This window comes from Denticeps clupeoides, unplaced genomic scaffold, assembly GCF_900700375.1.
Source record: "Denticeps clupeoides unplaced genomic scaffold, fDenClu1.1, whole genome shotgun sequence".
NCBI lineage: Eukaryota > Metazoa > Chordata > Actinopteri > Clupeiformes > Denticipitidae > Denticeps > Denticeps clupeoides.
The window spans coordinates 48,327-64,369 of record NW_021629710.1 but is presented as its reverse complement, the minus strand read 5'-3'; the positions used below and the strand labels follow the sequence as shown (position 1 = coordinate 64,369).

General features: G+C 43.7%; 1 protein-coding gene across 2 annotated transcripts; it reads left to right on the top strand.

Annotated features, from left to right (window-relative positions):
- The first annotated feature begins 426 nt into the window (after nt 1-426).
- On the top strand, nt 427-11,937 carry LOC114772374 (myosin-IIIb-like). Of its 2 annotated transcripts, XM_028965293.1 has the most exons (10): nt 427-848; nt 1,112-1,154; nt 1,428-1,499; nt 7,167-7,350; nt 7,452-7,472; nt 8,316-8,450; nt 9,261-9,365; nt 9,897-9,996; nt 10,631-10,707; nt 11,788-11,937. In XM_028965293.1, the coding sequence occupies exons 1-10, from the start codon at nt 674-676 to the stop codon at nt 11,935-11,937; spliced, it is 1,062 nt and encodes a 353-aa protein (XP_028821126.1). In that variant the 5' UTR covers nt 427-673. The 2 variants fall into 2 exon arrangements, with proteins under 2 accessions (XP_028821126.1, XP_028821127.1); XM_028965294.1 differs by lacking the exon at nt 7,452-7,472.
- Nucleotides 11,938-16,043: the final 4,106 nt, after the last annotated feature.

Below are 16,043 nucleotides of genomic sequence, written 5' to 3'. Positions count from 1 at the left end.
ACTCAGACTTTATGATCTGCCTGGACGTGGCATTTAAAATGCAAAATGTACCGGATGTGAATAAAACATGATGCTTGCGTTATCCTTTTCACTCTTGAACATGAACACGTTAATTTTCTGCAGCTGTCAAGCAACATATTCACTGGTTATTAGGATGTATAGATTTTATCCAAATAATGCAAATAAACAGTATATACGCATAGCACCACTAGAGGCAACAGAGCGTGGTTGTGTTACTGGTGCAGCTACTTACATTACAAGCCCCAAAAAAACAGTGCCAGGCCAGGTCAATATTTCCGCATGGTCTACGGAATTCGTGGTAAACAGGAACGGCGCAGATATTGAATAACTTAATTGTGTTCGAGCAACCAGCTGAAGTCTAATGTCTGTGGTTCAGTGAGGCCTCGGATGTCAGTTCTCAGACTGGCTCCATCAAGGTCAGTACCACGTCTGCGGAGCACCGTAGCGAAACTGTACAAATTCGAGGTTTGCCTCACTTTGTATTTTGAGTGTTGCCCTCTTAAAGAACTTGTTTGGATTGGAAAGGAATCTGTTTGTCCTCGAAGGAAGCAGACCTCAGACTGGATCGAGTGGTCACCACTGTGTGAGAGGTTTAACAATGCAGCATCTCCACACTGTTGTGTGCAATGATAAAAATGATGAATGGTAGAAAATGAATAGCTGTTTAGATTTATTTGTAGTTCTACTGAGATCCTGGCGATCACATCCCATCCCCTCCAACACCGAACACTCGGACGCTTATCAGGTTCTAGTTAATAATTCAACCCTCGACCGGACAGGAACCCCTGAAAATCACTTCGGATATGTTACCTGTGGAGCTATGGAAGGTAAGTGTCTCTTCTCTACGTGTTCTGCAGTCCGAGGTGGTAGGACACATGCAGAGACTATAGGGTGCTGCAGGATATTTGACTGTCTGGTCTCTGGGTGCATCCTCAAACAGTAGCATGGAGTGTGTGGAGATGTTCTTCTGTCTCTCAAGAACTGGTCCACAGCAAGAGGGATCTGGATCTACATGGCTCCACCTTGCTTTTTAAAGCTCTGTTACTTCTGTTTGTATTTTTGTCCTTCCCTTCTCTAAAATGAAATTAAGATTCAGGACATGCCAACGGATGGACGTGTACAGCCACATATGGGTAAGGTGTACGTTGCATTACGTTTTCAATTATTTCTTGCATGTTATTGCATGTAGAATAATGTATTCGGAAAGGGTTGTGTGAAGCGTTACTTCAGGCTTTAATAAGATGTATAAATTCTGAATAAGTTGCATAGCCAGATCTACAGATGCAATGTGTACACATAACTAGATTCTAAATGTTTATAAATCAACATGCACTTAATAATGGTTCGTTTTAATTATATATATATATATATATATATATAATTACTTAATTTTACTTAATGCTCAGGGTTCAAGATGGAAAGACTGAGGAACAACGTCTCCCGGCTAACGGGTTTTTCCACCTTCACGGCAGAATATGGTGAGAAGCAGACTGTGAGGTCCTGACTGTGGGGTGGTAGAAGCCTAGTGGGTCGTCTCTGACCCAGAAGACCAAACAGTCCCAGGTCCAACCCCCACTTCCTACCATTGTGTCCCTGAGCAAGACACTTAATCCCTCTAACTTCTGTCCCTGAGCTCTGGAGTCTGCTAAATGCCATAAATGTAAATGTAAAAGTGGCCTGTTGGGTAAGGAAGCGGACTCGTATTCGGAGGGCCGAACCGCCAAGGTGTTTACCAAAGATAACAAAATATATTGTAATATTGTTGATGAGTAAAAACTACATTAAAATATCTCGTAGGCGAAAACAAAAACGGTATTTCCTATCATGGTTTCTGGTTCCTGTTTCTCCCATCCAGTTACACAGATGATGTCTGTTCCACAATGCATATTCGTGGCATTAATACATTTCAGGATACTTGTGGTAGTTTTTCAGAATGCTGGGAGAAAATCGTTGGACGCACTTTCTTTACAATGAAGTGGAAAAAAAGACAAAATGTCTTTCAAAAACATTTTGGAATGGATGTTGGAATGGGTACTATTCTAGAACTTTCTTCTATTTTGACTGGGTTATAAATAGAATTGCATTTAAAACACAAATTGAATTGACTAAAACTAGACAAAAATAGTTTTTGTTGACTAAACTGGACAAAATAGGCATGGAAAATTCTGACTAAAATAAGACTAAAATGCTCAGACTTGACTGAGCATTTTTTGTGTCCATGACGTTTTTGTGTCCATGACGTTTTTGTGTCCATGTACCTTATTATCCTTGAGTGTTTTCTTTTGCTTCTAAAAGTATAACCTGAGTATGTCCATGTGCGGTGTGTGGTCCCTGCTTATTAAATGCCTGTTTTCGTGCATTTACGTCCTCCATGACTTGCACCGCTGTGACAATTAAATTAAGACAGGTCGCCAAAAACAACTTTATATACGAACATATGATTATCATGAACTACTGTGATATTTAACCTTCATAAGATCGTAGTCTCTGCTAAACCCGTTTATAGAAATATATTATTATTATTATTAAATCATTATTATTATTGCTGAAATGTGAATTGCCATGTAGGGGAGCCATTGCGCCGTGGTAACTTAAGACAATAGGTGTCCTCTTCTCCACTGGTCTGGAGATTACCCAGCAGCCCCTTCTGCCTGCAGGTGGCCATTGAGAGAAGCTGCTAGAGAGAGAAGCTCTCCCGGCTGGTTGTGTTGGTGAAAGTGTCACCGTTCAAATGCAAACTGTGTTTCAATCAAACTGTTATACACGTTTGTGCAGTGTGTGTGGGTGCAAACACACATGTTCTCATGTTCTCCTTCACCTGTGGCCCATTCATCCCCATAATCCCCTGTGCTTTGTGCTCATGGCAACATGGCTGCAGGTGGATGTTCCTCCTGTGCTGCTCTGCAGCTCGACTCTATGTTCACGTCGCTGGTACGTGACAGTGCTGCGTTAAGGTGAGGGTACCCCGTCGTTTCTGGCCGTGGTTGTTTATCTCTTTCCTTCATGGGTTCAGTTTCTATTTTGAACGAGTAAACAACGTTTTACATGCCATTTCAACACTCGCCGGATGTGCCTTGGCCACGCTCATTTCCTGGTCACCTGTGCAACCTGAGATGTTAATATCAGCCTCCATTATGGACCCCGACATCTGGCACCTGAATATTTAAAGGAATATCACATAGCAGATTACAACTGGATGAATTATTTATTTCCGTTTGAGGGCACATTTGTGCCACAGATACGGGGCACTGTCACTTGCCAACAGAACCCAGCACAGGATCCACCTGTGGAGAAGGTATGTCTTCCTGATTAACTGGGTTATGTCTCAGTGTATAATGCCATTTAAACCTACATTTGCATGCTTATGATGTTTTTTTGTTCATTTGACATGGAATCCTGGACTTTTACTGTATGCAGACATGTTAATATCGACACTGCTCACATTGGCTTGCATTGGTCTGAAAGGTAATAAATAAGCGCTTTTGCCATCTTTGAGAGACGGTGCTGGAAAATAGCGTGCAGAATACAGAGCTGAAAGAAAATAGCCGAGTTTTACGAGGAAGCACGTGTCTGTGGGGCTATCAGATGGGGACCCTGCTGTCCTGAAGAAATATGACCCCTTCACTTGAGTGAAACGCGTTGGACTGTCGTGGAGCGCCATACATTATATTCTTGTTGTAGCACATCTTTTACACATTAGGAGTGTAAACTTAATTTGGGATTGTATGAAAATATAGGCATGTTGTGAATGTCCTGTCTGTAGATGTATTGTATGATGGAATTTGTATGTCATATTTTGCATGCTTATTCCCAGATTGCTTTAAGGGCACCTATGAAATGTCCGAAGGACATCAGTCACCGTGTTTATGCCATTTCTATCCGTCCCTCTCGGTTTGTTGGTCCCATGCGTCTGCTCCCGTGGTGACCATTACTCAGCCCGGTGTGGGGGGGCAGATGCCCTGAAATGCTGGACACTTTAACTTAAATGCTGGATTAAATGCTGCTGTCTGCTGCCAGGGTCACCCAGCATCTGAGTGATGCTCAAACAGAACATTTTATTTTAAATAAGTTGCTCCTCCTCCCCTGCACTCAGTCTAGTGTGTGTGTGTGTGTGTGTGTGTGTGTGTGTGTGTGAGAGAGAGAGAGAGCAAGGTTTGTTTCACAAATGGCACAAATGCACCAGTCTCATCCATATGCACGTCAGCGAGAGTGCATCTCGCAGTCAGGATGAATTGTGTTGAGGACCAGGGTCTGTCTAAATGAACCAGAGAGCTTTCAAGCTCCCCTTTCAAACTGAAGGGTCGGCGACAGCAGCTACGCTTGACCCTTAATGAGGAGCTTGTTGCCCTGCCAACAGGAGGGTGCTCTGCCTTCTGAGAGCTCTCAGGAGAACCAGCAACCCTCCGATGCACAATAAGCGCTGTGCTGGAAACAGAACACGGCAGGGCTGGTTCTTATATGAGGGCGGGACAGAAATGTGGCAACAGAGATGTCCTGTAGCTGAAACGAAATATTCCTCAACAACAGTAACACTTCTCACTGTTGCCAGCATTAACGAAACTGAAAGAAGGATGCATCTCACAGCACTAACTTTCCCTTTGTGAGCTGCTGGGGTGGAAAGTGAATAAGATTTATTTTGTGTCCTGGTCCTCCAGTCCAGCAGTGGTGCTTGTGGGATGGAGCGAGAGACACTTGTCCACGAGACTGAAACTGTGAGAACGATGGACTCGTCCCCCACAGATATATATAAATATATATTTTTAGTTGTTAATTGTCTTGCTGCTTCCTCTAAGCCTCCTGTTCATTTACACTGCGAGATCTTTTTTCCTGGCCGTAAACACCCAGTTCAAACTGTATGAATAAATGTGAAAAAAAAACTCTCTGATGCAACCTGACTGCTCACATTACACCACCAATATGAACAGATGGGGAGAAGAAGAAGAACCCACATCAGTAGTGATGCTGAACAACGTGAAACATGCTACTTTGCTGCACAAAAGAGGCAGCGGCGCATATGGCTACACAGTGGGTTTAAAAAAAATCATTTGATTTTAGCACAAAAAATAATGTTCCAGTCATGATAAGTAGGTGAGATCACGTTAAAAAGATTTGTCTGTCACAGCTGAACTCCCTTCTAGCAGGTCGACCTCCACTGGATCCCAAAATCTGCTCCATCAGGTCTCTACAACTAATACAGAACCCAGCAGCACCTTCCCAACTTCTCCACACCACCACACTGCTACGTTACCTCCATTGGATCCCAAAATCTGCTCCATCAGGTCTCTACAACTAATACAGAACCCAGCAGCACCTTCCCAACTTCTCTGAGGACAAACCTCACGACGGGCAACAAATTTCAAACTGGTTTTATATTTTTATGACCAGGCGATTGTGGGTCATGGTCTGGTCAGGAGGGGTGAATCTGTGATCGTACATCATGAACACGGTACCATACGACCAAGCTGGACGAATGATCACACGAGCCGATGTAAAATTGGCTCTAAAATGGTACAGTGTATACCCATCTAGGAAACGTGACAGCAGCTCATTTGCATACCAACAGGGGGAGGAGCATAAAAACAGAGCATAGAGAAAGGAGTGAAAAGAGAAATCTGTCATCTCGACTTCTAAAAGTTTGATTTAAGGGGGCAGAACATTTGATTAATTCATAGTGCCGACCCCGGAACATGGTGGACAAATCAGAGCAAACAGATGATGCACAAATACTAGCAAAACAGAACATATACATTTAGCAAGCTAATACAACACAATACTTACACTGTAAAATGTATACTGTACATGCACATAGTGGTTTGTATTATATTATGCAGCACATTTGACGCAGGGATTCGTCCATCATGACTTCGATAAAACCCTTCAGCGGTCGCTGGTTGCTTTGAGGCCTGTGTCAGTGTCGTGATCAGTAATTGGGTGAAAGGAGACTGAACCCACAGGGTGGCGGGGGGGTCTGGGTGGATCTGGCACTGCCGTAAATGACTTAATCTCTGGCAAATCCAATGTCCACGTAAGAGATTATGGCGTCCTGTTTGAACAGTGGCATCTTGCTTTTGCCTGGTAGCTCAGCGAATCTCCAGGGTCTTCACAGGTCCCGTTTTTCATTAATAAACCTTTTTTTTTATTATTATGAACACCTAAGAACCTGTGAGTTGTAAAGGCAAGTTGCTGGATGATGAGGTAGGGTAAACCGTGAGTATCTCTGCTGTTTTGTGTTTTGTCTTGACATTAAACCTGTTAAGTTGCTCCCTTTGGCAGGGGTGGCAAGTGCAAGCGAGCTTAAGCACAGATTGCTTTATATAGACATCTGACCTCAGCACTTTATACTGTGCGGCACATGATACATGTGTATGTGTGGGTATAAAATATGTCGCTTCATCTAACTTACCCCCAAAAAATTCCCCAGGAACGTTCTTTTTGGCTTGAAAGAAATGGAACATAAAGTATAAGAATAAAACATGCAAGGACCAAACTACCATTTTGGCTAAATGCACCTTATGTCATGTTAATATAGACTTAATTTAACAACTGACAAATGTCAAGTGTGAAAAACTGCACAGAGAAAGAAGTTGATGTGAATAAAAGATGCACTATTATATAAATAATAAGGTTTCCAGAACATGCTGCACTGACAAAGATGCCTTTCTTCTCTGAAATCACTTTTTATTTTGTGTCGATTTGTTTCTAAGACCCTTTCGGTTGGATTGAAATGAACATCACGCAAACCACTTCTTAAATGTGAGCAGTAAATATGAAATTTTTAAATATTAGTAAAATGTGTGTATTAAAAGTTAAATGGATGCGGGAAATAATAAAGTAGAGTAACGCCGTATTGCTTCATTACTTCCTTGGTAGATGCCATATTCGGTATCTATTTTATGTTTGAAAACACATTTAAATCCAGTTGATTTGAGACCTTTGGCCTAATTCACATGGTGTTTCTCGTGTTTCAGAGCAGATTAAGAACATTGAATGGTTGATCACAGAAGGTTTCAAAGCTAATTCATTCACCTAGGCCTTCACAATAGGCCTTGCCTTTTGTCACAGTGACCCTTATACTGAAATTGCAATTGACTCAGCTTCCATGCCAATGTAACCTGGACCTGATGTGTCCCCTTTCATTACTTTAGGCGGTCCCTGTATGGACTTTACCCCTACAAGTCAAGTATGATTGGGCTGGAGTCTCTGGCAGAACCTTCGTCCACATGGGACATAGTGGAGACCATTGGGAAGGGCACCTATGGCAAGGTGTACAAAGTGACCAACCGCAAGGATGGGAGCCTGGCGGCCGTGAAGGTCTTAGATCCTGTCAATGTAGGTGAAAATTAGAGGTGACTTTTCTGCAGTGAGGCCCTCTGGTTCTTTGTTCTTTTTCTCGGTTTCCTTTGCTTAACTTGCTTGTTCCTCCCCTATAGTGCTCCGACCATCATGGCAGAGTAAGTGACCATTCCTATTTCATCTTTTCCTTATGTTCTACCCTTTTCACCTCCTAGTTTCTTTCTCTAGTTTTTTTTTTTTTTTGATGATCTGGCCGATCTCCATGAACTGAATCAGTGTCAGTAGCTCTGATGTGACTGCAGCAGCTTGGTGTGAAACAATGAACTTGGTCCGGATGCTGCTTTGCATTAAAAAGACATTATGTGAGCTGTCCTCTGATCTGGTCAAGTGCTTATTACAAAGGGGACCTCTGCAGCTCCATCAGTCCCCTGTGTCTGGAGCTCCTCCCTCTTCCCTCGCCCTTATACCTCCAATGGAATTGACTGCTGAGTGACTGGGGTTTGTCACTGTGACCCAAGGAGCAAATGCACTGAAATCCCAAAAAGAACCAACATTCAAGTAGAATTCAGTGCAAAAGACGGTGTTTCAACTGCTGGATGAGCTCATGGCACCAACTTATCAAGTTTTTATTGACGATAATTCAATGCGGTGTTTGTAAGGGGTGTAACAATGTTCCAGATCCCTGGTTCAGTTCACACATTTAACGATTCAAGCACTAGACATTTAGCATTTTTGACTCGTTCAACTCTAAATCAGTTATCTGCTTATCAGTTATCTGCATCTCACTAAATGCCCATCAGTACCCAGAAGGAATTATCTTCAAATGCATTCGGAAAAGCATCATTCATCCCACTAGCTTTATTTTCATCACTCATTTTTATGTGGAGAAAATGTATTTCTATTTATTGTAAGTATACAGTAAACCTGTTTCCCTTTTTATAAATAACTCCAATTACAAGAGCTGGGTGCCCCGTTGTGAGGATTATTTCCCAATTTTACAGGACGTTGATGAAGAGATCGAGGCCGAATATAACATCCTGAGGTCCCTGTCCAACCACCCGAACGTGGTGAAGTTCTTCGGCATGTTCTACAAGGCTGATGAGCGTTCTGGTGGTCAACTGTGGCTGGTCCTTGAGGTGAGATGTTCTTGTGGGTGGTAGAATCCTAGAGGGTGAGACACTCGCCTATGAACCAGAAGACCCAGGTTCAAATCCCACTTACTACCATCGTGTCCCTGAGCAGGACACTTAACCCTGAGTGTGTCCAGGGGGACTGTCCCTGAAACTACTGATTGTAAGTCTCTCTGGATAAGGGTGTCTGGTAAATGCTGGAAATGTAAACGAGATGATTATTCATGTACCTTAGTTGTTTACCTTTTGCTGGTTTGACCAGAACAAAAAATCTACATAACTTGGTCAAACTTGCTTGTTGGCACTTAACTTTGGTTCATGCGTTCCTCTATTTTTGTTAATTCCGTCAAAAAAACAATGACTTAGAGTGCAAAATAAAATTGGCTCATCAGCTTTTCAAAATGCAGACTTTCTTTGCGCACTACAGGCACTAGACAAAGAGATGAGGAAATGTGTGGGGAAATGAGCGGGTTAAAAGCATAATCGCCAGAGTTTAGTCTCCGTTTCACCTCCTCAGCATCCATTTTCACATGTCTCTCTAAATAATTAAAACGCATCACATGATGGCGGTGGCCAAAAATTTCAAATCAAATGAACATTTCATTAAAAGCATAACATTTATTAAAACAAATTTACAACGTTCAAAACACTTTTACCAGTCACCTAAACAAAAAAAAACCGAAAGATCGGTTTCCTAACTGACCATTCACTGCGTGAGCTCGACCCGACCCAAGATTTACACCTCTACAATGAATGGCATTCTCAGGCACTGATGCTTTGCCTCTTTTCATCTCCCCACCCGCCTTCATGGTGCAGCTGTGTAACGGCGGCTCGGTTACCGAGCTCATCAAAGGCCTGCTGATGCGTGAGAAGCGTCTGGAAGAGCCCATAATCGCCTACATCTTATATGGAGCCCTGCTGGTAAGGCATCCCCTCCATCTATACCCATCATTACCACCAGCCAAGGGATCTGGCCCTTAGGGGATTGTCAATGTGAAACACAGCGCAGCACACGGTGACACTGTGACACGTGTCCTCTGTATTTAACCATCACCCTTGGTGAGCAGTGGGCACCATGACAGGCGCCCGGGGAGCAGCGTGTAGGGATGGTACCTTCATCAATGGGACCTAGGTAACATCTTGGTGTTTCGGGATTCGAACCAGCAACCTTCTGATTACAGGTCTGATTCTTTATCTTTTCTGGGCCACCACTGCCCCCTCTGGCTGAGGAGAGATTTTGTGGCTGTAATTGATTTATTGCTCTCAGAAACAGCCGGGGGAGGCTCTAACACACGGAAGACGGCTTTAGGTTGAATGCAGATGCCACCAAACTTGATCCAATCAATGAACGCGAACAGTAGCTAATGCTAAGGCTAACCGTATTCTTTAAAATTGTTGTTTAAAAATGTAAATTCTTTAAATTGTTCTGTTCTTATATCCTTCACTTGACAGGGTCTTCAGCATTTGCACAACAACCGAATAATCCATCGCGATGTCAAGGGCAACAACATCCTCTTGACCACCGAAGGAGGAGTCAAGCTGGTCGACTTCGGTAACTGAGTTCTGCCCACGGCCTGGTGTTCCTTCTGCAGGCATTTTTGGTGCTTTCTGTTGAGATGGCTGCAGGTTTCGAGAGAGAGATGGTGTTCGGCAGCAGCAGCTCCCCGTAAAATCCTTTTGATGGTGCTGCCGTGCATGCTGGTGTTTTATGGGCCGTGGCTTAACTCAGGGCTATTATTGCTCATTTAAATTGCGCTATTTGATCCTTTGCATATAAAAGGCGGGGAGCTGTTCTGCTAAATGACTTTGCCTCGCCCCTGGGCCTGTTTGTTTCTGCCGAGCTTCAGAAATGAAGTGGACGCCTGCTGCTAGGGGAAACAGCACCCACTTCATTTAAAATTATGATTACCAATTTAGCGCGCATGTCCAAGTTCGCTGCTAGATTATAAATTCACGTTTTTATGTGCATAATAATCTCAAAATCTGTTTTTTTTTTATGTGCCTAATTGATATTCTGTAAAATTGCTAGGTTTTACCCAATTTTTGATGCATGATTACATGATCAGGATTTGGAGGACACGGCCACTCCTCATATTAGTCTAGCATTCCCGTGTACGTTATCACACAGTCGGTATGTTTAGATTGGCCATGAATTCAGCGATGAATAACGCTTGTGTTCTGGTCAGGCGTGTCTGCCCAGCTGACGAGTGCACGGCTGCGACGCAACACGTCCGTGGGGACGCCCTTCTGGATGGCACCTGAGGTAGGCCCGCCTGCCTCTTGTTCTGTATAGCGAGCTGTCCTCGTCCTCTGTCTTGACTGGACTTAAATTGGACGTGGGTCTTTGTAAAGCTATAAAGGACACTATGATTTAGGCCAGACATCCTTATCCAGAGCGCCTTACAGTCAGTAGTGACAGGGACAGTCCCCCTGGAGACACTTGGTTGTAACTGGGGTCTGAACCTAGGCTCTTGCTGCAGTGAATGTGAAGTCTTTGTTCCTCCACGACTAATTCTTAACAATAAAGCTTGCTCTAATATTTCAAACTATTAAAGAGAAAAATGGGAAAGAGGCTGTAACATTCACCCTGAATGGGGTGACAAGCATGAATATCCAGCCAATCCACAATGTCATTTTCCCAAATGGAAACGTTTCTTGCTGATCCTGTGCTCCCTGCGTACATGTGAGTGCACAGTAAAAAAAAGGATATGCATATAATTTATTTTATTTATAATACATCTATTTTTTATCTTATGGAGTGTGTTTTGTTAGTTGTGAAATTAAACAGAGGGTTCTTCCTTATCATTCCCCATTAAGATTCATTTTTTAATATTCATCTGTTTCCTTGTGTGAGTGTGTGTGCACGTGTGTGTGTGTGTGTGTGTGTGTGTGTGTGTGTGTGTGTTGCGGCAGTCCCCTCCACGGGTCGCCCCAAGGTTAATAGCTGGGCGCCGCCTGGCCCAGCTCAGTGTTTGGGCAGAAATGAAGCGTGGTGACTGTGTCGGTGGGAGCGAGCTCTGTGGGGCCATTAGAATAAGCTGGTTATAAATCCTCTCACTGCGAAACCAGAGGGTTCAACTGACTATTGATCTTCCCCAAATGAGCTGGACTGCCCCAGTGGACTCATAACCACAGCAGGATATTCAAAGAAAGAACCACTTGTGTCCACATGTTCTAGATTCTGTTGGGCATTTGGATGCAATATGAAGTTATAACATGTTTAAGTTATAACATGTTCCTTAAAAAATGTATAATTATGAACATTATCATCCAGAGGAGTTGATTGATTAGAGATATGGTGTTGAATAATGTTGAAATTCCACCCTCGCCATCTCTCTGGTAGGTTATCGCCTGTGAGCAGCAGCTGGACTACTCGTACGACGCCCGCTGTGACGTATGGTCCCTGGGCATCACGGCCATCGAGCTGGCCGACGGGGAACCTCCCCTGGCAGAGATGCACCCCATCAAGGCCCTTTTCAAGATACCACGGTGAGACAGCAGAGGGCGCCCTTCTCCACGCAAAGACTCAAACGGGTTAATCAATGCATTCGCTCACTTAACACTGCAATAATTTGTAATCGATAAGCCCCTCGGTTTCCCACAATGCACCCATATATATATATATCACAGATGTGCAAAATGTCTTCCTTTCAAATGTCGAATGCAGACATTTCAATCAAAACCACATACAGTTCTTGTTCCCTTTTGTTCAAATAACACTGCTTTGGTAAGATTTTTATTTGAACAGAAGGCAATTAATTGTGGGAACTTTGTTTAAAAATTCTGTGCAGTAAGTTGCCTTGAAATTAAGAGTTTTATGAATTTTTACAATCCATTATGGTTTATTTGTTTAACCTGTTCAGAGTGTGTTGCACTCATTTATTACATAATCAGCCATCCCTGTAGCAATAAAATATTACATATTGCATATTTATCATGGGGGTCATATTATGAATAATTTTGGATTGAGAACTTTTCATCCTGTAATAGGAGGACATTTTAAAGGGGCTTTTTCTCGTACTCTAGTGACCTTTCTCTGTCTTATTTATTGAGGATCTTCCTATGGGCTGTCTGTGTACCTGGAATGGGTCTAAATCCAACCATGATCAACAGGCAATTGAAATCTGACCTTTATTCCCAGCTAAATCGTGTAATTGTCTGTGGAGGAGGATGTGTCCTTTCCGACGCGGGTTTGAATGAGTGATTAGCCAGCGCCATTGGTCCTCATTCAGAGCTGAATGTTATCTCCAGCACACTGACCCCACCCGCCACCAGAAGCAACACACTCCAGGAAAAGAGAGGAGGAACAAAAGCCCAGAGGTCTGCGGTGACAAAGGCCATATAAGTGCTGAAAAGAGGGCAATTAACCCCCGATGACGTGGAGGCTTATCTCTTATTCCTGCAGTCTCTAATTTTACTGTTGAATGGAAATTTCTTGCCTTCTGGCTTTTATCGCCTTGGATTGATTGATTGGTTTTCTCTTTCTCTCACACACACACCTGACAAATGAATTGGTAATAAACTAATCCTGTACATAATATAACTCCTTTTAGAGCCTGGGTGTGGCAACACTAATGCTGAATGGAGTCTAGAGCTAAGTGCACTGGGACCAGTTCACAAGTGTAAGGTCAGAGGCATCATCCAATCCAATCCAACTTTATTTATATAGAACATTTTAACAAGTTTTCAAGCGCTGCACAAACAGACCAAAAACAGAATAAGATGCAACATCAATAAGAAAAAAATCAATAACAAGAACGTTGCCATACGACTAAACTGAAGTCAAATAAGGTAAAAAAAAAAAAACAGAGGAGCACACAACTGACAGTGTGTTAAAAGCCAGAGAATAAAAGTAGGTCTTAAGACGAGACTTAAAACAGTCCGCAGTGGGGAAGGCCCTGTCCCCCCTGGATGTTAGTCAGGCGCCGGCGTGGACATCTGGATGAGGTCTGTCATGTACTGAGCTCCAGTCCATTCAAAGCTTTAAGAACAGACAGTAAAATCTTAAAATCAATTGTAAAACGCACTGGGAGCCAGTACAAAATTGGAGTGATGTGATCACGCTTTTTTCTCCCAGTTAGAAGAAACGGTAAGCGGGAAAGTGAATAGTGACTAATTTTAAACCATTCCAGAGCCGTCCCCCTGTCACCCACCCAGTGTTCCAAGTGGTTTAAAAGAGTTGCGTGGTCCACGGTGTCAAGTCTAGAAGCACTAAAATGGCAGAATCACCAAAATCTGATTCTAAAAACAGGTTGATAAGAAAAGTGCAGACTTGGTGCTGTAAATGCTTCATAGCCTGATAAGAAGATATCAAAATTGACTGTGCTTTTGAAAGGGACTGCAGCTGCTCTAGGACAACTTTTTCCAAAACTTTGCCATTAGTGGACGTTCGAAGATCGGCTATAGTTTGATACCTCTGAACTGTCCATGTCTGGACATGTCTTTTTCAATAAAGGTTCAATTACAGACTCTTTGCAAAACAGTGTCCACACCCCATTAAGTTGACCATCAGTTCTTTATAAGATACTGGCTCAAAGCTGCTGGTAGTAGCCTAGTGGGTAACACACTCGCCTATGAACCAGAAGACCCGGGTTCGAATTCCACTTACTACCATTGTGTCCCTGAGCAAGACACTTAACCCTAAATTGCTCCAGGGAGACTGTCCCTGTAACTACTGATTGTAAGTCGCTCTGGATAAGGGCGTCTGATAAATGCTGTAAATGTAAATGTAAATGTAAATGCTAAAAGTAAAGGTGCAGACGGTATCAGGGAGTGGATTGGACAGGAGAATAACAATGATAAACCAAATCTTGGCAACTGGAATTTTTCCCAGGACGCACTGTTTCGGTGTCTGTAGCTTTAAATGCTAATGAGGAGGAGAGAGGCGGGACGAGGAGGAGAGCGGCCTGTGGAAGTTGAGGGGCATTTGCAGAAATGATGTTATCAGCACCGTCCACCAACCACAATGTTTGGCGCAGACAGGAAGTCGTGTCGGCGTTTTTCCCGAAAAAAAAAAAACACGACGGAACTAAAAAAATGCTTTTGTGCTAACTTTTACATTTTTACTGCAATGCTTCAACGTTCGACATTTCTAGCCACTGCTGGACAATAGACAGGCTCGGGGAACTCGTATTAAGGGACGTTTAAAAAGAACACAGGGATTACACACCTTTTTTTGGCTCTCACAGTCTCCTTAAGAGTTGATTTGACACGTGAAGCCCACCTGCCTTCTTCTCCGCTCTTCTGCCCCGGCGTCTGGCTTCACACGCTGCATCATTCAGCATTTAGCAGTCGGCATTTCAACATTCAGGAGAGAGTAGACACCGTGTACAGTGTACTGAAATACTGTTTCACGCAGACCCCCCATTTTATTTATTCATATGTCTTATATAACTAAAACTTAAATACCCAGACATGCTGTAAAAATATACTCTGGCGGTGCATTGTGCAGTGGACTAGTTCAAGTATATGTGGGATATTTCCAACAAGATGAGCAGAATGTTGGAACATACTTCACGTGTGTTGTTGTTGAGTTTGTGGTGTTCTGGTGATGTTGGTGTATTGAGAGCTCGGACTGCTTGTGGGAAGAAGCTCTCGCCGTGTCTGGCAGTTACAGTTCTGGTGCTGCGGAACCATCTGCCAGATGGTGGGATGGAGAACAGGGCGTGTGAAGGGTGGTGAGAGTCCTTCATTATGTTCCGAGCTGGACGGATGAGGTGTTCGCTATCTGCTGCAGGACCTTCTGCTCAGCGACAGTGCAGTTCCCGTACCAGACAGTGATGTAGCAGCAGAGAACATCTCAATGGTCCCTCGGTAGAACGATGTGAGGAGGGTGTTTGACCTTCTTCAGCTTCCTGAGGAAGTGTTGTTGTTGCTGGGCCTTCTTGGTTCGGAGGTGGTGTTGAGGCTCCAGGAGAGGTCTGAAGTCGATAAACAGCATTCTGGTGTAAGTGTCTTTTCTGTCGAGGTGGGAGAGACTTGTATGGAGGGCAGACAAGATGGATGAGCAGTCTGTGGAGCGGTTTGGCCGGTAGGCGAACTGAAGTGGGTCCAGATTCTGTGGAAGTTGGGTCTTCATGTACCTCAGAACCAGCCTCTCAAAGCTCTTCATAATGATGGGTGTGAGTGCTATGGGCCGGTAGTCATTGAGGCAGGACACAGTCGACTTCTTTGGCACTGGGATGATCTTGGTGGTTTTGAGGCGGGTAGGTACCACGGCTGAACTCAGCGATGTGTTGAAGATTTCTGTGAAGATGTCTGCAAGCTGGTCAGCACACTCCCGTAGCACCCGACCAGGAATGTGGTCGGGTCCTTCTGCTTTCGCCGGGTTGACATCCTGACGTCTCCCATGACGTCTTCCTCAGTGGCTCACTGATCTTCTCCTCGTTCAACTCGCCTGGCAGGGAGGGAGGGGTCGCTGCTGCAGGCCTGATGAAAGGCGCCCAGGTAGGAGTGTGTGGGGATGGGACCTGGATCAAGGGGACCTCAGTGTTTTAACCTGCCACCTTCTGATTATGGGGCCACTTCCTTTTTTAAAGGAAAGTAACTACGACCTAAACCAGTGACAGAACAAGAACTGAATGGAGCAGAAAAAGCGTG

Excerpts from the sequence above, each read along its gene's own strand:
- LOC114772374 (XM_028965293.1), top strand. The coding sequence starts at position 674 with ATGAATAGCTGTTTAGATTTATTTGTAGTTCTACTGAGATCCTGGCGA. Across the intron at positions 8,451-9,260 it reads AACTGTGGCTGGTCCTTGAG|CTGTGTAACGGCGGCTCGGT; the intron begins GTGAGATGTTCT and ends TTCATGGTGCAG. Across the intron at positions 9,366-9,896 it reads TCTTATATGGAGCCCTGCTG|GGTCTTCAGCATTTGCACAA; the intron begins GTAAGGCATCCC and ends TTCACTTGACAG.